The sequence below is a fragment of the Pogoniulus pusillus genome, chromosome 10, assembly GCF_015220805.1.
Source record: "Pogoniulus pusillus isolate bPogPus1 chromosome 10, bPogPus1.pri, whole genome shotgun sequence".
NCBI classification, from domain to species: Eukaryota; Metazoa; Chordata; class Aves; order Piciformes; family Lybiidae; genus Pogoniulus; species Pogoniulus pusillus.
The window spans coordinates 35,347,267-35,368,047 of NC_087273.1; the positions used below are offsets into that span (position 1 = coordinate 35,347,267).

The 20,781-nt window shown below is 44.4% G+C and overlaps 1 protein-coding gene across 1 annotated transcript in view; it reads right to left on the reverse strand.

The window, feature by feature from the left end:
- Nucleotides 1–20,781, reverse strand: part of PIEZO2 (piezo type mechanosensitive ion channel component 2) — a 375,190-nt gene that overhangs the window by 90,004 nt on the left and 264,405 nt on the right. The window contains exons 17-21 of the mRNA XM_064150231.1: nucleotides 19,420–19,593; nucleotides 16,901–16,942; nucleotides 12,116–12,148; nucleotides 11,536–11,765; nucleotides 877–1,037 (exon numbers count right to left, since the gene is read on the reverse strand). Of these exons, the coding sequence (XP_064006301.1) occupies nucleotides 877–1,037; nucleotides 11,536–11,765; nucleotides 12,116–12,148; nucleotides 16,901–16,942; nucleotides 19,420–19,593 (640 nt within the window). The remainder of the gene's footprint in view (nucleotides 1–876; nucleotides 1,038–11,535; nucleotides 11,766–12,115; nucleotides 12,149–16,900; nucleotides 16,943–19,419; nucleotides 19,594–20,781) is intronic.

A 20,781-nucleotide genomic window follows, 5' to 3' on the forward strand; every position in this document is an offset into this window, starting at 1 on the left:
TCTATCTTGCTCTCTGTGTAACTAATCTGTCTGCTTCCTAACCCCCCTGGCCGATTCTCCAAACTCACCTTGAACGTAAGGCAAAGTTTGGGATAAGGTAGAGGGGTGGAAAGGAGGTGGAAAGGTGGTTGGGAGCCTGTCCTGGGGACTCTGCTTTCTGGGAGGGCTGCTGTGTTTCTGTATTACCTTTTTAACTTGTCTATTTCTGTCTATAGCTGTAGATATTGTAAATACCTGCTTGTGTATTGTGCTAAGCTGTAAATATAAAGCTTCATTCTAATTTCCAGCTCAGCTAGTCTAGTCTGGGTGATTTCATAAGAATGGGGGGGCAGGTAACACTCAAACCATCACATCATGCTGCCCACACCAAAAGCAATAGCTAAAGGTGTTACTCCCTTTTTCTTTAGGTGAAGTTCCGTGTTAGAGTGTTGGACTTAACGATCTTTAAAGGTCACTTCTAACACAAACCATTTCCCTTCTGACCCATACCAACCCTCTAACACATACCATCTCATAACCCTTACCCTTCTAACCAAAACCATATTCTCCTCCTATTTCTTCAACACCAGACCCAGCTAAGTAATCTTTCTAGATGTTCCATGCCAGCCCTTTCCTAGACTCTCCGTCCTTGGATGATGCCCTCAGTCAGCTTGACCAGAGGAAGGATTACATCTCTTGAGTTATTAGACTAATAAAACACAAATATGTGGCAAAAAGGGACTGGCAGACAACATCTTGGCAGACAGAGAAGAGGATGTCAAAGCAGGTCCCCAGAAGCAGACAAGCCCAGCCACAGTTTCAGTGAGCTTCCCAGACACGGCCGCGCCACTGTATAGCAGATGCTGACATGCCTCCACCGTGGGGGTGTTTACTTGCCTCTTTCACTGTGACCCAGATGATGTAAGAGGAAACGATTTTGATGATGTGCAGCTCCAGCAGCCACCACACAAAGACTTGCATCTTATGAAAGTACTCCAGGAATTTCAGAAAGAGCACTGTGAGGCGGTCGATCACCAGGTGCCACTTGTTCTTTAAGTCTGCAGAGATGTTCCAGCAGAAGCAGTGGGAAGAGAAAAACAGAACACTGTAAAAAGAAATGCTTCACTAGACAACAAGGAGCTTTCTACTTCTGCTCTTTCAGGCCTTAGAGTAAGACTAAGAGGTTAAAGTGATGGCTCAGCTGTTAACTAAGACAAAAATGGGTTGAGGCCCACCCAGTTATGGTGCTCTTCTATCTCACACACAATCACTGATAATATTCTCCACTTCAAAAGTGATAGTGGTGGCTTTCCTTGGCAATTCTGCTCTTATTCTGATCAAGCAGAGACCTTCTTGGGATTCATTTTCCTCCCATATCTTTGGATCCAAGATTAGGGATCCTATAGAGGGACTAGATCTGAGATTCCCTAGCCCTGGGTGGTGAAGGGCCAAGAGAGTCTTATGAGAAGCAGATGAGCGAAATGAGGTTGCTTAGCCTTGAGGAGTCTCAGAAAAGATCTTCTCACTCTCTACAATTACCTGAAAGGAGACTGGAGTGAGATGGGAGTTGGTCTCTTCTCACAAGTAACAAGTGACAGGACAAGAGTAAAGAGCCTCAACGTACACCAGGGGAGGTTTAAGTTGGATATTAGGAGCAATTTCTTCCCTTATAGGGGTTGTCAAGTCCTAGAACAGGCTGTACTGGAACATAGTGGAGTCACTGTCCCTGGAGGGATTTAAAAGGTGTGTAGCTGTGGTGCTGAGGGTCATGGTTTAGTGGCAAATTGGCAGCGCTGGGTTAACGGTAGAAATTCATGATCATCGAGGTCTTTCCTAGCCAAACCAAGAGTGTGTTGTTTCTTTAATCCAGTTCAGAAAGAGTAGCATTTTCTTTGTCATTTGGGAGGCAATCTGCTTTCAGAATGCACAGACTACTGTTGAAAGTTTTTCAGCCAACCTGGAAGAGATCCGTGCACACTAGGAGCAGGATTCTTGTCCCATGGGTTAGACAGCTGTATGATAGATGTCTTCATATGCCAGTTATCTAAGTTGCTTTGCAAACAGCACACCCACCCAGAGTGTCATTAGTGCCATCCCAGAACAGATGGAACATCTATTATGTATGAAGATATATGACAATACATACTCTGAGCAGTGCTAAGTGCCTTATTGGCTTGTGACTTGTCACAGATCTGTTTGACCAGGCTGGTATATATTATTATAAAGTCTTCACACTGTATGAGAGGTTTCAGAAGCTTTTTGGAGATTAGGAAGGATTTTGCACTCGGTGAGATCATTCGTTACAGTTAACAGCAGAGATGGAAACATGTAGCTGACACCCAAATACATCACTGCCTAAGCTGTACAAATGCAAAGGATTTATCAGCCCCTTGAAGTCATTATTTCTGCTTATCTGCTTATTTTATAGGTAAAAAAACCAGACACACACTTGGGAGAAAAAGCTGACTTTTAGAAGTTGACTTTGGACAAGCAAATTTCAGTTATTCTTTTTCTTTGACCCTTTTTCTCCAACCACAATTTAGAAAATGGTAATGAAAGGGCTGAGTGATGCAAAAGCCATGCCTAAATAATTCAGAGGGAAAAATTAATTAACTCTAATGATAGAATGCTTTGGGCTGGAAAAGACCTTTAGAGGTCAGCTAGTCCAACCTCCCTGCAGTGAGCAGGGACATCTTCATTTTGCTCAGAGTTTTGTTCAACCTGACTTGGAGTGTTTCCAGGGATGGGGCATCTACCATCACTCTGAGTAACCCATCCCTTTATGTGGGCTTTCAAAAGCACAATGAGTGTCTTTTCTGAAAGCTTTTCTTGCTAGAATTAGATGCTGTCATAGAATCATAGAATCAACCAGGTTGGAAGAGAACTCCAAGATCAGCCAGTCCAACCTAGCACCCAGCCCTGTCCAATCAACTAAGTGCCTCATCCAGTCTTTTCTTCAACACCTCCAGGGACAGTGACTCCACCACCTCCCTGGGCAGCCCATTCCAATGCCAATCACTCTCTCTGCCAACAACTTCCTGCTGACATCCAGCTTAGATCTCCCCCAGCACAACTTGAGACTTTGTCCCCTTGTTCTGTTGCTGCTTGCCTGGGAGAGGAGACCAAGCCCCACCTGGCTACAGTCTCCCTTCAGGTAGTTGAAGACAGCAATGAGGTCTGCCCTGAGCCTCCTCTTCTGCAGGCTGCACACCCCCAGCTCCCTCAGCCTCTCCTCACAGGGCTGTGCTCCAGGCTTCTCACCAACTTTGTCACCCTTCTCTGGACATGTTCCAATATGTCAACATCTCTTGAATTGAGGAGCTGTGCTAGTTTGAAGCAAGCTGGAATGTTTTGGTAACAGAACTAGATAACAGGCAGTGAAATGAAAAACAATTGTGTCTACTTCTCTCACAGTTACGCTGAGAACTCTGGGAAGAAGAAAGTCTTATTCTCCATTTTGTTTCTCACTCTTGCTTTTGCCTTGGACCTGGTCACATCTCATTAACCCTGCTCCTACTAACCTTGCTCCCTAACCTCTTGGCTGCACCTCTTTTCTTCCTGAGAACTGGGGTAAGGTTGAGAGGGCCGGGGGGAGGTGTTGGGGTGGTTTGAGAGCCCCTCCTGGGGACTCAGGTTTCTGGGAGGGGAGTTGTGCTTTTGTATTGTTTATCCTTTGTATATAACTGTATATAATTGTATATAACTGTATATATTGTAAATAGCTGCTTGTAAATTCTGCTAGCTGTAAATAAATTGCTTCATCTATATTCCCAGGGTCCGTCTGAGTTAGCTGGGGCAAATACAAAAGTGTGGGGGGGCGGGGTAACCCCCAAACCATCACATTTTTAATTGGCTTTCCCAACGTGGGGCTAGAGATTTCAGTGAGTGGGAATTAGCTCTGGGAATTAAGATGAAGCTAATCAAGCAGCTATTGTATTTGGTTGGTGCATTGCTCTGGTCTGGTTTTGTTTTCTTGGTATTTAGTTGGTTAAAAGGTCAAATTGTTGCTTATTTCATTGATCTGGCTTATAATAAGGCTAAAGCTAAGGTTTCAGATATGTTCTGGAGCTGGGGTGATTTTATTCTTGGTTATGCTGGTTTTAATATCTCTGAGAATATTACCAAGGACATTACAGGAGCTCTGGTCAATAATGTGACAATCAATGGAAATTCTGCTTTAAATATGGCTCTAATGAGAGTTATTCAGCCTAAGACAGGAATTCCAACTGTTTGCCTAGGTACATGCTCGTGTAAAACTGTTTTTCTTCTCACAATTTTTAATATTTGCCTCATGATTTTAATATTCATATTAATTTTGGCATTATTGGTGAAAAATTCAAAACCAGCTTCTGTAAGAGCTAGGAAAAATTCTGTGTCTCAGAAGCAGTCTCTTTCACAGCAAAACAAGGGAACACAGTCATCGGCTTCCCCCTTGCCAGCCTCTGCCCCTCCTTCTCCAAGTGCTGGGAACACAGCCAGTGTTCCCCCCACTAACGTAAACAATGATAAGGATAACCAAAACAAGCCACAGAGTTCAGCAGGAGCCCTAGGAGGACAGGCAGGTACCCAAAATCAGAATGTCCCTAGCAAAAATCAAAACACCTCAGGGTTGGCAGGCATCCCAGGAGGACAGGCAAATAATCCCACTAATGCTAATACTACTACTAATGCTGGTAACGCTAGCCCAGTCAGTCCAAATCCTAATGACACCAGCTCAGCCAATTCAAACCCCCAGCCAGCAGACCAGAACCAAAATCCTCCTGTTAAAAGCAAGGCAGATCTGAACTCACAAGCTCCAAGTCAGACCTCCAATAATTCAAATGCTCCAGGTCAGACCCCTAAGGATTCAAACCCTCCAAGTCAGACTCCTAAAGATTCAAATCCTCCAGCAGACACATCCAAGTCTGTTGCTGCTCAGGCTTTTCTGGCACCTGCTAAGGCAAAAGCTAAGACAAAGAGTGGTTCGCAGGAGGATGTAAGACAGGGGACCTCTGGTGATCAGCAGCAAGAGGAGGAAGAGGAGGCAGTTAGTCTGCGAGACCTTGTAGATGTGCTGAGACAACAATACTCAAGTGAGAGGAGTGCTGTGAGGTTAGCTGCCAGGAGAGAGGATGGTTCCAATGAGTTTAGGAATGCTATGAGGAAGATTGTGTTAGGCCTGGCACCACCAGAACAACTGGAAGAGGAGGAGGAAGATGACATCCAAGGCTCCAAGGATCCACTCAGAGAGGTCAGGGAAGTTAGGAAGGAATACACAAGGGAATCAGGTGAGCCAATCCTAAGCTGGCTAGTGAGATGCCGTGGCATTGGTGCTAATGCTCTGCAGGTAGGAGACAAGTCTGCCAAGCAGCTGGGACCACTCACTAAGGAGAGTGGAGTGGACAAACACCTAGCAAGTCCTCTTGGTAGGGTTAGCTTGTGGACACGCCTTTTGTTGGCTGTGGCTATGAGATATCCTTCCCGAGATGATTTGCCATGGGCTGCCAAGAAATGGAACACTGTTGAGCAGGGAATTAAGCTTCTGAAGGAGTTTGCTGTGAAGGAAGTGCTTTATGGAGATCATGGCACACATGAGCCTGATGATATTCCTTTGGGAACAGGTCTCATGAAGAAGCTTATTAAGCTTGCTCCTTCATCCTATGCTAACATCTTGGCCAGTAAGTTTCTAGCAAGGAGTGATAATGGAAGATCTTTCACTGTTGGTGAATTCACTGATCAGCTCAGGCAGATTGAGGACAGCTTGTCACATTCTGGCCTAGTCTCTGCCATAAAGACTATGACTACAGAGATTAAGAATACCATGAAAGAACTGAAGGAGGACCTTACAACCTCAATTTCCAATCTGGTAAAGGATACCGTTCCTGCATCATCTGAATGGGTGCATGTTTCTGCAGTCAGGAACAGACGCCCACCTCCTGCAAGGCAATTCCAGCCCAGGAGGAGACAAATTCCACCCAGACAGCAGCAATCACGTGCGTCACTGTGGATACTTCTGCGTGACAAATATGGTGAGAACATGAACAAATGGGATGGTAAACCTACTTCAGCTCTTTCAAAGAGGGTCAGGGATCTGCAGAGTGGCAGAAACAGAGGCAGTAATGCCCGGAAAGTAGCTGTCACTTCTTCAGCTCCCGAGAGCAACTGCAATTGTTCCAACAGTTGCAGTTCCTCTCACAACAACACCAATCATTGTGTACACCCTACATGCCATGTTCAGCATTAGGGGTGCCCTGCCTCCAGCCAGGAGGAGGAAAGGGATAGTGGAGAGAACCGAATCTATTGGAATGTATTCATTAGGTGGCCTGGCAGTTCAAGAGTTCGGAAATACAGGGCTTTAGTTGACACAGGTGCTCAGTGTACTTTATTGCCATCTAATTGCAAAGGGACAGAGTCCATTTCTATCTTTGGAATCACTGGTGGATCTCAAGAGTTAACTAAGGTACAGGCTGAGATCAGTTTAACTGGTAAAGAGTGGAAGACACATACTATTGTAACTGCTCCTGATGCGCCTTGCATTTTGGGAATTGACTTTTTGAGACAAGGTTGTTTCAAAGATCCTAAGGGTCATAAATGGGCTTTTGGAATAGCATCTGTAGAGATTGAGGATGATAAATTGAAATTGTCCATTAGACCTGAACTTTCTGATGAATCTGCAGTTGTGGGACATCATAACATAGAGGACCTGGAAGTGCCAATTGCAACTCAAACTGTTCATCATAGGCAGTACAGAACTAACCGTGACTCTTTGTTGCCCATTCATCAGCTGATTCGTCAGCTGGAGAGTCAGGCTGTCATCGAGAAAGCTCATTCACCTTTCAATAGTCCCATCTGGCCTGTGCGCAAACCTACGGGCGACTGGAGACTGACAGTTGACTTTCGTGCCCTCAACGAGGTGACGCCACCCATGAGTGCAGCTGTGCCGGACATGCTGGAACTCCAGTATGAGCTGGAATCGAAGGAGGCTAAATGGTATGCAACCATAGACATTGCTAATGCTTTCTTCTCTATTCCCATAGCAAAGGAGTGCAGGCCTCAGTTTGCATTCACCTGGAGAGGAATCCAGTACCAGTTCAATCGTTTGCCTCAGGGGTGGAAACACAGCTCAACCATCTGTCATTCAGTCATCCACAATGCACTGGAGAAAGGTAAAGCTCCAGAGCACATCCAGTACATCGACGACATCATTGTGTGGGGCCAAACTGCTGAGGAAGTCTTCGAGAAAGGTAACAAAATCATTGACATTCTGTTGCAAGCAGGTTTTGCCATTAAGAGAGACAAGGTCAAAGGACCTGCCAGAGAAATTCAGTTTCTGGGAGTGCGGTGGCAGGATGGTCGCCGTTACATTCCTCAGGATGTGATCAACAAAGTCTCTACCATGGCAGTTCCCACCAGTAAGAAGGACACACTTTCTTTCCTTGGTGTGGTGGGATTTTGGAGACTACACATTCCTGGTTTCAGTCAGATTGTCAAACCTCTGCATGATGTGACTCGTAAGAGAAACAATTTCGAGTGGGGACCTGAACAACAAGCAGCCTTTGATCAGATCAAGCGAGAAGTGGTCCATGCAGTGGGCCTGGGACCTGTGAGATCTGGTCCGGACATTAAAAACATTCTGTACACGGCTGCCAGTGACAATGGTCCAACTTGGAGTCTTTGGCAGAGAGCTCCAAATGAGACACGTGGTCGTCCACTTGGTTTCTGGGGACGTTGTTACAGAGGTTCAGAGACAAATTACACTGCAACTGAGAAAGAGATTCTAGCAGCCTATGAAGGAGTGAAAGCAGCTTCTGAAGTGATTGGAACTGAGTCACAATTGCTTTTAGCTCCTAGACTGCCAGTTCTTAACTGGATGTTCAAGGGCAAAGGTTCATCACCACATCATGCCACAGATGCAACCTGGTCTAAATGGATGGCTTTGATAACCCAACGAGCACGAATGGGTAATCTTGATCGACCTGGTCTGGTGGAGGTGATCACCAACTGGCCGGAAGGCACAGACTGTTCCAAACCTCCAGAGGAGAAAATAACTCGTGCTGAGGAAGCTCCTCCCTATGGTGATCTCTCTGATGAGGAAAAGAACTATGCTTTGTTCACAGACGGTTCCTGTCGTCTTGTTGGGAACAAGCGAATATGGAAGTCAGCGGTTTGGAGTCCAACCAGGAGAGTTACCGAAACGAAAGATGGCGAAGGAGAATCCAGTCAGTTCGCTGAGGTAAAAGCTGTTCAACTTGCTCTTGATGTGGCTGAACGTGAGAATTGGCCTATCCTTTACCTCTACACCGACTCGTGGATGGTAGCCAATGCTCTATGGGGTTGGCTAAAGGACTGGAAGAAGAATGGTTGGCAGAGGAAAGGAAAGCCTATTTGGTGTGCTGATCTATGGCAGGACATTGATGCACGGCTGGAGAGAACTCCAGTGAAGGTGCGGCACGTAGATGCACACATGCCTAAGAGCAGAGCAACTGAGGAACATCAACACAACCAGAAGGCAGATCAAGCTGCTAAGATTGCTCAAGTTGATACCAACTCTGAACTTGACATTGACCTTGATTGGAAACACCGAGGTGAGCTGTTCTTAGCTCGGTGGGCCCATGATTCATCTGGACATCAAGGCAGAGATGGAACATACCGATGGGCTCGTGATAGGTCAATTGACTTGTCCATGGACGCTATCACCCAAGTCATCTATGACTGTGACATTTGTGCTGCTATTAAGCAGGCTAAGCGAATCAAGCCCTTATGGTATGGTGAGAGATGGTCAAAGTACAAGTATGGTAAAGCCTGGCAGATTGACTACATCACTTTACCTCGATCTCGTTCTGGCAAGCAGTATGTGCTGACAATGGTAGAAGCCAGCACTGGATGGTTGGAAACCTATCCAGTTCCACATGCTACTGCACATAACACCATTGTTGGTTTGGAGAGACAAATCTTGTGGAGACATGGAACTCCAGAGAGAATCGAGTCAGACAATGGTACTCATTTCAAGAACAATCTTGTGAAAAACTGGGCCAAAGAGCATGGTATTGAATGGATCTATCACATACCCTACTATGCACCAGCTTCAGGGAAGATTGAACGCTACAATGGTTTGCTGAAAACCACCCTAAAAGCCATGGGGGGTGGAACTCTGAAAAACTGGGACAAACATTTAGCAGAAGCTACCTGGTTGGTAAATAGTAGAGGTTCAGTAAACAGAGCAGGACCTGCACAATCAGATTTGGTCCAAACAGTAGACGGTGATAAAGTTCCTGTTGTACGTGAAAAGAATCTGTTAGGGAAAACTGTTTGGGTATTTTCTCCTTCGGGCGAAGGGAAACCTGTCCGAGGGGTGGTTTCTGCTGAAGGTCCTGGTCATACATACTGGGTAATGCAGGAGAATGGTGAAATCCAGTGTATTCCACAGAGAAATTTAACTTTAGCTGAGAGAGCTTAAATTCAGAGTGTGTAGCATAAGTTGTTAGGAGTTTTCTGTTCTAGGTAACATCGGCGCCCAACACTGAGAGAATCTACGATAGAATCTACAATACGTGAGCACGAAACCCAACATCACCTGGGAGTCCCTGTTCTGAGCTTTTGAATCACCTACATCTGATTGAAGTGTGAACTGAACTTGTATATATTGTTTTAGTGTAAATATTGGTTTAGATTAGATTGGATAATTCTCAGCGATGCTCTGAGCGAAGTAGACAGGGGTGGATTGTGCTAGTTTGAAGCAAGCTGGAATGTTTTGGTAACAGAACTAGATAACAGGCAGTGAAATGAAAAACAATTGTGTCTACTTCTCTCACAGTTACGCTGAGAACTCTGGGAAGAAGAAAGTCTTATTCTCCATTTTGTTTCTCACTCTTGCTTTTGCCTTGGACCTGGTCACATCTCATTAACCCTGCTCCTACTAACCTTGCTCCCTAACCTCTTGGCTGCACCTCTTTTCTTCCTGAGAACTGGGGTAAGGTTGAGAGGGCCGGGGGGAGGTGTTGGGGTGGTTTGAGAGCCCCTCCTGGGGACTCAGGTTTCTGGGAGGGGAGTTGTGCTTTTGTATTGTTTATCCTTTGTATATAACTGTATATAATTGTATATAACTGTATATATTGTAAATAGCTGCTTGTAAATTCTGCTAGCTGTAAATAAATTGCTTCATCTATATTCCCAGGGTCCGTCTGAGTTAGCTGGGGCAAATACAAAAGTGTGGGGGGGCGGGGTAACCCCCAAACCATCACAGGAGCCCAGAACTGGACACAGGACTCAAGGTGTGGCCTGACCACTGCTGAGTACAGGGGCAGAATAACCTCCTATGTCCTACTGGCCACACTGTTCCTGATCCAGGCCAGGATGCCATTGGCTCTCCTGGCCACCTGAGCACACTGCTGGTTCATGTTCAGCTTCTATCTATCAGTACTCCCAGGTCCCTTTCTTCTTAGCTGGTCTCCAGCCACTCTGTCCCCAGCCTGCAGTGCTGCTTGGGGTTGTTGTGGCCAAAGTGTAGAACCCTGCACTTGTCATTAATACTTTCACAGCATTTTTAAATTTGCAGGGTTTCCACCTTGCTGTGGTACACACATGGCCCCAGGGAGAGGGCTGCAGCTCCCCACGTCTCTGCTAGAATCTGTGGCTGCACAGGGTAACCTTCAACAGATGCCTTCTGTTCCCAAATCCTTACAACATGAAGGGATGGCCAGAGTGCAACAAATTCATAATACCTCACAGACTACATGAGAGCTGGCCAAGAAAGGTTTTCATGGCCCATGAACATCACTGTGAGGGAAGATATCTTTGCCAGGAAAGACAAATAGTTTCAGCTCATCTCTCTTGGGGCAGCTAAGCCATGCACTGCCATTTTGCCTTGACAGAGACCCTGTCCCTATTCATGAGTCACATTTCTGTGAATATTGGCATCAGCCCCTAAATCTGTGGTTTCAGACAGCACAGCTTCCTTGGGTGTTAAATGCCCTTCCCTGGCTTTTATTCATGGCCTACATTCCCAATTGAGCTAGGGAAATAATCCATGTGAGGAGTTCCTCCTAACAGTATCAAGATTGGCAACATCAGTCTTATCCATGCCTGGCCTTAAGCATTTTTATGTTCATCTGGCATCAATGACACATTCCATATTCAAAGTGAAAAACATGACACTAATGTGCACATGAATAATGAAGCAGAGCCATCAGGAGTTGTGGAGTGCCTTGAAAGCATGCAGTATGAGAGATTAATTATGTATGTTTATTACCTTTATTACAGAGCTCTCACTCTAAAGAAGTTCTTAGGATTTAAGATAACCTTCTATTAATCCAACCCAGACCACTAAGAAGATGGTGATAGGGTTTCTTTTGCTTTTAAACTCTCAGTATCCTACAGAACCAGCATGATCTTTCCCTAGAAGAGGCTGTAGCCTGTTGAATAATTGACAAGTGGCCCTCTGCTCAGATCAGGGTCTTTAGGCAAAGGCTGTATGTAAAAACACAAGGAAAACATGATGTCTGAATGGAGCTGGGATGGCCAGGAAAAACCCATCTGTGACCACTGAAAAAGGCAAAATCTGCAATTTGCAGAGCTTACCTGTAGTTTCCTCTTCTTCTGACTCATTGTCTTCATCGTCATCATCATCATCCTCATCATCTTCCTTTTCTTCTTTTCCTTTTTCAACCCTCCCTTCCTCTCCCTCCCCCTCTGGCTCTTCCATCCTTTTCTCGCCAGCCTCTTCCAGCATTTTATCCTCTTCCTTTTCTCTGCTGGCTGCTAAATTCATCATAGTTATGTCAGGTAGGCTTCCATCCTGATGCACCAGTCTGTTGGTAAACGGCAGCGTGTCAGCACACTGAGCAGTTATCACATCATAGTCTTGATGTTGGTTTTGAGATGTACAATTAGAAATAATAAACCATTCAAGGAAAAATGCCTTAGAAGTGGAAAAGTTAATGATTGTGGTACTTTCTCCAAACACACACTGCAAATTGAGTTCAGAATATATTAGTAACTACGTCTCACTCAGGTACTAATGGTTAGTCAGTAATGAGTGGTATTGACACTTAAACTTGACATTTTCCCCACCTGGAGAAAATGGTCAGAGTTTAAGATGCAGAAGCATGAAATGGCATTGTTTAAGAGGAAACATTTCATGACTTCATAGGGGACTTACTCATTTTGGTGGTTTGGTATTTTTTTCTTGAGGCTGCTCAAAGTAATTGGAACAGAAAGAAAAAGGGAGATGAGAATAGAGGGGTTACAGAAGAAGGTCATCGACAAATAGGTCATGCTATATCACAAGTTACAAAGCATTCTCCTACTCCATCTGCAGAAGCCTTCTGATGCCAAGAGCATGCCATCATGACATTCACAGGGTGCTTCTAACAAAGAGAGGTGGGCTGCAGAACAGATGGAAAGGGGGTGACCTATTTACACCAGTGTTAAACAGGGTTGGTCCTGCACCATGCCGTCAGAAACGCAGCTGGATCGGCACCAGCAGCCGACTGATTACTGCAAATGCAGTTCCACTTTTGGCCAGTTGAAAAATGCAATGAAGAAGCCAAGGAATCTGCACATTTTCTTCCAGCTATAGGTTAGGGGATGAACAAAAGCAAAATATTCCACAGCTGTGGCTTCAGTATATTTGACCATCTCTGTCTTGGACAGCACCATTCATTCTTTCTCTCTTTCCTACATCTCCCAGAGAATTTTTCTGAGTTCTCTAACTGCCTCTTACTAAACCTATTATTCAATTTCAGACTAGCAAAATGGGGATCCAACTGATTTAACATGGAAATGGCATTTATGGCCATGGGGCCATTTTTCCTCTGAAATGTATCCAGTATATGTAGCCTTTCTTTACTCTTACGGCTTCAAATGTTTTCTCTCCCCAAGCTGTGCTGTCGAGACTCACCTCCTGTATTTGCTCAACCCCCACTTTTCCTCATTCCCTGACCCTGTGTGCTTGGCTCAGTATAGTTTTACTGTTATAGTTTCCTTGAACAGGACTTCCTGCAATAAAGTCTCCCCTTGACAAGTCAGTATCTGTATGATCAGGTCACTACATGTTTAGTTACGCTATGGAAATTACTACACTCAGCATATTTCAGGCACCTGAACATTCCTAGACTAATGTGACTTTGATATTCAACAATACCAGCTGAGGGATTTCTTTTTCACCATGTCAAATTCTGACATATTACCATTTAGACAGGAAATTCTGTCAAATTTAACCAGGATTTGTGGCAGTTCAAGAAAATAAGCATCTGGATTTATCCATCTGAGCATCTGAAAATAAGAGCCTAGGCTAAGCAGTCAAAGAGCAACTCCAGCAGAATTATTTTCCAGGTATTTGAGAGCTGCAAATGGAAGGTTTGGTGGCTCAAATGAGAGGACCAGAAATAGGAGAAATTCCATACCAATTACCAAAAAGCAGAAAAGGTGGTATAAAGGTAGATTAACAAGACAGTCAAGCAGCAAATTAAAACCAATCTCACTGAGTAAAGATATCTGTGACAGTGATTACTAAAATCCCTCATCATGAGTTGGGCAATGACCTGAGTGTCTGATAACCTGAAAATCTCTTGTACTCAACTATATATCCATTAGCTTTGGCTACTGAAAATAGGGCTTTGGTGTCTGTGTCTTGGCTTGAGTTAAAACAGAACCAATTCTGGTCAGTGCTGTGACTCAGTCTCTGCTCAGTGAGGGCACTTTCTGAAGTTCAGGGCATGTCTGCACAGCCAGGGACTGCTGCTAGTTCTGAGAGCACTGATGGGGAGAGTTACTGCCAAGGGCTGGGCTGCAGAAAGGCTCTGGCTTAGACTTGCTCCTGTGCAGACCAAGGGCACTGTTAAATCTTGTGTGCAGCACTGGGGTGCAGAAGTCTGAGGTGGCACCTGCGGGAAGGAGTGACAAGACAGGTGACCCAGGTGGCCAAGAAGGGATTCCATCCCATAGGTGTCATCTTCAGGATAAACCTGAGAGATCACCAGGGTCAAGCCTCTTCTTCAATGGCTTGTGTCTGGGGAGCATTCTCTAAGTCCTTCCTCTCATCTTGATCTGTGTGTTCCTGAATCCAGTTGCAGAATCCAGCTCCTGAATCTGGTTCCCATCTGCTGATGAGTCCAGCCTGGGACTTCCCCAATGCCTGCCCCTAGCATCAGTGGTGGTGACATCGCTGCCATCAGTTCAATACTGGTTCCTATCTGTTTGCCTGTTTCACTGTATTGTTCTTCCATTCTAGCTGGTTTAGTCTATTCTCCCAATCCACCAGTCTCTCTTATTCCCTTTCTCTTTCCTTTGGGAAGGCAGAGGGGTTCATAGGGAGCCTCTGTCACTTGTCTGGTGGCTAGCCCAGCCCAAATCTTTCACAGTCTGACATTCTTTGTTTTCATATTTATGCCAGTGTAAGTATCAAAATGATATTCATATCTGTTTAAAATGACTAAAAAGCAATATTCCCTAAAATGACATCCTCTAACTTTGCAAATCTACTTAAAACTCTAATAAAATGCCTGCAGGAGGGCATAGATATGGTGCTGAGGGACACGGGTTGGTGGTGATGTAGCAGTGTTGACTTAACAGTTGGATTTGATGACCTTACAAGACTTTTTCAACCAAAATGAACGAATTTTCAGTTCAGTTCAAATAGGATGCAGATCACCAGTTACTACCAATCATCAGAGCCCATTTAGAAGGCAATGCCCCATGAAAGGAAAGGCTCTACTGTAATCACAGGTTTAGCACAAGTGCAGTTGCACTGATTTTGAGATTATCTTCCCAGCTGGCTTTTATGATGGAAAAATCTAGGTTCACACTGGTGTAAATCAAGGTCTCAATGACTTACCTCAAGACCCCAAAGGATTTTGTAAGCGAGGACTTTCTCTTATTCATCTAACTCCCACTTGTATCCAGGAGATCCAGGTGATATGGTTATAAAAATGGGTGCATGCAATATAGCTGATAGAGCCTAGTCTGAGCTTAGCAGTCCCAAGAAGGGCTTGGGGGTATTAGCTGATGGAAAACTCAACATGAGCTGGCCCAGAAGGCCAACTGTATCCTGGGCTGCACCAAGAGAAGTGTGGCCAACAGAATAAGGGAGATGATTCTGCCCTTCTGCTCTGCTCTCATGAGAATCCACCTGCAGTACTGCATCCAGTTCTGATGCCCCCAGCATTAAGAGGAACATCAAACTGCTGGAGTGGGTCCAGAGGAGGGCCACAAAGATGATCAAAGGGCTGGACAATCTACCCTACGGGGGCAGGCTGTGAGAGTTGGCACTCTTCAGCCTGGAGGAGACCTTATAGCAGCACTCCAGTACCTGAAGGGGATCTACAAGAAAGCTGGGGAGGGACATTTTACAAAAGCTTGTAAATGGTAAGACAAAGAGGAATGGGCTGAAGCTTGAGGAGGGCAGATTTAGACCAGTTATTAGAAAGATATTCTTTAGAGTAAGGGCGGTGAGACACTGGAAGAGATTGCCCAGGGAAGATGTGGGTAACCTATCCCTGGAGGTGTTCAAAGCCAGGTTGGACAAGACCTTGAGTAACTTGGTTTAGTGGAAGGTGTCTCTGCCCATGGCAGGAGGATTGAAACTGGATTATCTTTAAGGGTAATCCATTCTATGATTGTCTGATTTTGGACTTCCTGCAGAGCAGTTTTTCAGCTCTGGTGAACTTTTAACAACCCTGGCCTAAACTATGTGGTGACATTTGAAGAAGGAGCATGAACATGACACATAAATAAAGTTCTTGTCAAAGCAGGTAGTCACAAATATCTAAACAAGGGATTTCCTTGGAATTTCTGTTTATATTCAGTAGCAACAACAAACTCAGAAGTCCTTCTATTCATGGAGCTGATTAAACAAAAGCCCACATTTGTCTCAGTTAAATATTTTGAAAGGAATTTACTTGATGGAAGTGTTTGCAAGATACCATTTATAATGTGATTCATGAAGATGATGAGAGGACTGGAGCATGTCTCTGAGAAAAGGCTGAGACTTGGGTCTGTTTAGCCTGGAGAAGACTGAGAAGGAATCTTATCAACACTGATGTCTCAAGGATAGGAGTCAAGAAGATGGGGTCAGACTCTTTTCAGTGGTGCTCAATGACAGGACATAGGGCCACAGGCACAAAGTGGAACTCAGGAGGTTCCATCTGCACATGAGGAAATACACTTTTTCCTGTGAGGGTGACTAAGTAGGAACAGGCTGCACAGAGAGGCTGTGGAGTCTCCTTCTCTGGAGAGATTCCAAACCCACCCAGACAATGTAATCTTGGGCAACCTGCTGCGGGTGACCCTGCTTTAGTAGGTGAGTTGGACTGGCTGATCCCCAGAGGTCTCTTCCAACCCTCACCATTCCATGATTCTGAAATAGGGATGACAGTGATGGCAATGTGGGCTTTTGCAGTTTAGATCCTGTAGCTCCCAGCTCAGCTCATGACTAAACAGCCTTAGCATGCAATGGTGCTGGTGCATGGCATCCTACATTTCTGGCTGTGCAAACTCATGATACATACCACACATTTAATTGACCAGATCCTCATATTGCCTTTCTTAGGTGCACGTGGGGAAGACTGGAAAGTGTGTCTGTGATGTGCACATGCAGGCATGCATCTTTCCATGCACAAACAAAGGGTAGATTAACGAGCCTCCCTCAACCAAGTCTGATGTCTGCAGCCAATTACAAATAGCACCAATTATTCCTCCACTGAGGCATGGGCAAAGTTTAAGAGGTGAATTCCCAGCTGGAACATGAACTCACAAGGTATAAATACACAGGAGAGACAGATTAGCTACTTGACCAGTTTTAGGAGACTATCTGAGCAACATTATCTCCCTGCTTACTTCACACTACTGTGCAGCAAGAACTTACTTTGTTTTAAGGCAATTAAAGAAGTAACACCAAAGTTAAGGTACACCTGTTTTAAAGGAAAGGAAGAATTGAAGTACCCACCTATTAATTATTAGATAAACACGGCCATTGACTTTGGCATGGCTATGAGGTGGGAGATGAAAGCACAAGAATGCATGAGATGAAAATGGGAAATGAATTCAAGAGAGAGAGAGAGAGAGAGAAAAAGAGGAAACTGTTAAATAAGAAGGGATGCACTTTCCTGTCTACCAAGAGAGATACACTGTCATAGCAAAGCACAATCTGACACTTTTACACACAGCATGCAGTCAACAGTCTAGGAAGCTCTCAAATGCATTAATTAAGGCATTTAGACTGCATGCAGCTTCAGTTAGAACTTCACAGTACTTTTCAGCAACCACAAAATGTGAGGTACTTTATATTAGGTAAGCCTTACAATACCCATGCTTTTAGAAATAAATTGTCTTTAGTATTATCATTATTATTATTATTATTAAGCTCCACATCGTAGAATTTGTCTTCCTCCCTGTCTTTATCTCTGCCATACCCATATCATATTCCACGGCTGAGCAGGGAAACAAGCTTGGAAAAGTCTTAATCAGAGGATTTTTCTTTCTCTTTCAGATGTAAAATGGAGACACTGAGCTCTGTCAGCTCTATAAATACTGAGAAGTGCCTCACTTTGCCAGTTGCAGTGTGCCAATTCCTGTCCCCACTCTTTGAAGCTGGCAAAGCCTTACTCCTGACCTTGCTGTGCAAACTTTACTCATATGAAGCAGCACCTAACACGGATGGTCTCAGCAATTTTACCAAGACTTCAAACAGATACAAACACAATGTTACAATCATATATGGCAGTTGAAGGGTTGATGGAGGAACTGGAGTTGCTTTCCCTAATGACTTTCATGACTGGTTCTTTTCTGCTGTAGAAGAAGTTTGCTTCTAAAAGGATCTGCTATTAAAAGTTCTGTCTGCTTACTTAAAAATTAAAGTTCATCTTCTTTAACATTTTTTATTTGTTGCAAAAGAAGCAGCACAAAAGCAGTTTTGAAAGGCAAACCAGATGCTATCTTCAAAGCAAAAAGGAAAAATTAAGTTATAGTGCCTTTGTAAGAAAACTGAACATCTACATCTAAGTCTTTAATCTCAGTTTTAATTGCCCCTGCAGCTTATTTCTACTGCTGGCAATACTGTTAAGCTGGATCTGGCTGTTGTGATACTTCTTACCCAGCTTTATGCATCATCAACACAAGTGTCTCATCCTCAAGCATGGAAATACAAAACTGGGTGATGCTCAGGATTGATTTATCACATCAAGGGCAGAAAACACCTGCATTTTCACACATCAGGCAGTGCTTAGAGCAGTACAAACCAGAAAAAGAGTATTCTGACTGAGGCATTGGATATACAGAAAGCTTCTGAGGAGGAACGTGTGATAATTGTTTTGTTGAAGCACTGCAAAATGGAAAATAGAGCAGAAAATGCCACACTTAGGAGTTAAAAATGCCTGTCTACCTCTCTGACTGCTCAACACGATCTAATACATATTTTGACTTAAAAAATAGCATGATAATAGCAAGACAAAAAAGCTAATTATATGATGTGACTTTAGTTACAGAGATGGTTTATGTGAACATTTGGAGAGCTGTATAATAGTTTGGTGTCTTGCATGTATAACAAACAAATGCAAGAAGTGGTTTCACATCCAGAGTGCCCTATACTATGAACCCACCTAAGGGGTGCTTCAAGGGGTTTTTGTGCCCATTGTGTCAGACTAGGAGGGAGGAAAAAGCTATTTCTATGTGACTCAGCACAAGTGCGAAGTGTTTGAGCTACAGAAGAGCTTGTGCAATTACTGCAGACCACAGTGCATTTATTCTTTATACTTCATTATTCATTTTCAGTCTGTTCTTAATCATATAGAAGCAGAAGTGGAAGGAAGGAAAGAAGGAAGGAAGGAAGGAAGGGAGGAAGGGAGGGAGAAAGAGAGAGACAAAGAGAGATAGAGAAGGAAAGAGAAAGAAAGAGAGAAGGAGAGAAAGGAAGGTGGGAGGGAAGAGAGAGAGAAAGAGAGCAAGAAAGAGAAAGAAAGCAAGAAAGAGGAGAGGAGAGGAAGATAGATGGCTATCTGGATGAGGCTCTGGCCAGCCTGACCTAGGGTAGGGTGTCCCTGCCCATGGCAGGGGGGTTGGAACTAGATGATCCTTGCAGTCCCTTCCAACCCTGACTGATTCTGTGATTCAAATTAAAAGCCATGTTTCATAGTATGGACAGAATTACAGAAAGGCAAACACAGAAATCAAGTATCTACCTCCTATCAAAGGTCAAAGCCAATGAGATAAATACATAAATACCATTAATACCTTTGAAAACGTACCCCAAAATAAAGAGCTTCAGTGTGTAAGGGAAATAGGGGAAAAATAGATCATTTAGTTGCCTTTTGTTTAGTGGTGCACTGGATACTGAGCACCTTTTCATGCCAGGTATTCATAGCAAAAGCAAATGCCCATCTCATGGAAAAGTGAGCATTCCAAGACAGTCAGAAAGAACATTTTGATACAGCTGATCAATAAATAGGTCCATTTGCTTAGTTTCTTTACCTGTAAATGGTGTTGTCCTGTTTGCTGGTCACAGCTTTCAAATCAGTGAGCTGGAGAAAGCGATCATGGAAATAGTGAAGGTGTAAGATGCACGCCAGGAGGAAGGAGGTGGGGATAAAGATGCGTGTGAACAGCTCAGCCACAGAAAACTGTTTTAAGCCAAGGTCTGCTAGTCTGGAGAGAAAAAAGAAAGCAAGCCACTAAACCACTTGTTCACATCAAGATCTTGCCCTGAGACATTATTACAAGTTTTTCAATTTGTGTTATTCAAGGTATTCATTAATGTCCTAGATGAGGACATGGAGTGCACTGTCAGCAAGTCTGCTGGGGACACCAAGCTGGGTGGAGTGGCTGCCACGGCAGAGAGTTGTGCTGCCATTCAGAGAGATTCAGGCTGGAGACTTGGGCAGGGAGAAACTGAATGAAGCTCATCAGGGATAAGTGTAGAGTCGTGCATCTGAAAAGAACAAGCCCATGGAACAGTATAGGCTGGGGACTGAGCTGCTGGAGGGCAGTGAAGGGGAGAAGGACTTGGGAGTCCTGGTGGATGGAAGGAAGGCCATGAGCCAGCAGTGTGCTCTTGTGGCCAAGGCCAGTGCCATTCTGGGGTGTATTAGAGGGGCTGTGGTTAGTAGGTGAAGGGAGGTTCTTCTTCCCCTCTGCCCTGGTGAGGCCTCATCTGGAGTAATGAGTCCAGTTCTGAGCCCCACAGTTTAAGAAGGACAAGGAGCTGCTTCAGTGAGTGTCCAGCACAGAGTCACAAAAATGATTAAGTTGAACATCTTCCTTATGAGGATAGACTGAGGGAGCTGGGGCTGTTTAGCTTGGAGAGAACACTTGAGAAGTGACTTCATTAATGTTCATAAATATGTAAGGGGTGTCAGGAGGACAGAGCCAGGCTTTGCTTAGTGATGCCCAGTGCCAGGACAAGGGGCAATGGGTGGAAGCTGAGGCACAGGAGATTCCATGTGAATCAGAGGAAGAAATTTTAACCTGTGAAGGTGGCAGAACACAGAACAGGCTGCCCAGGGAGGTTGTGGAGAGTCCTTCTCTGGAGATATTCAAGAACAGTCTGGATGTGTTCCTGTGTGATCTGGTATAGGTGATCCTGCTCTGGCAGGGGGGCTGGACTGGATGACCTTTCAAGGTCCCTTCCAGCCCCTGACATTCTAAGATTCTATGATTTGTAATAGGAAATAAGCAGCTGGGACTTACATGCTTTAGGGGGTTAAAATTGTGCTTTAGGGGGTTAAAACTCTGCTAGCAAGTTTTGCAATGCAAATCTCTTGCATTTGTACCCAGTAATGTAGATTCTGGAAATGTACAGAGTCAAATGAATCAACTCTGCCATACATCTCTTAA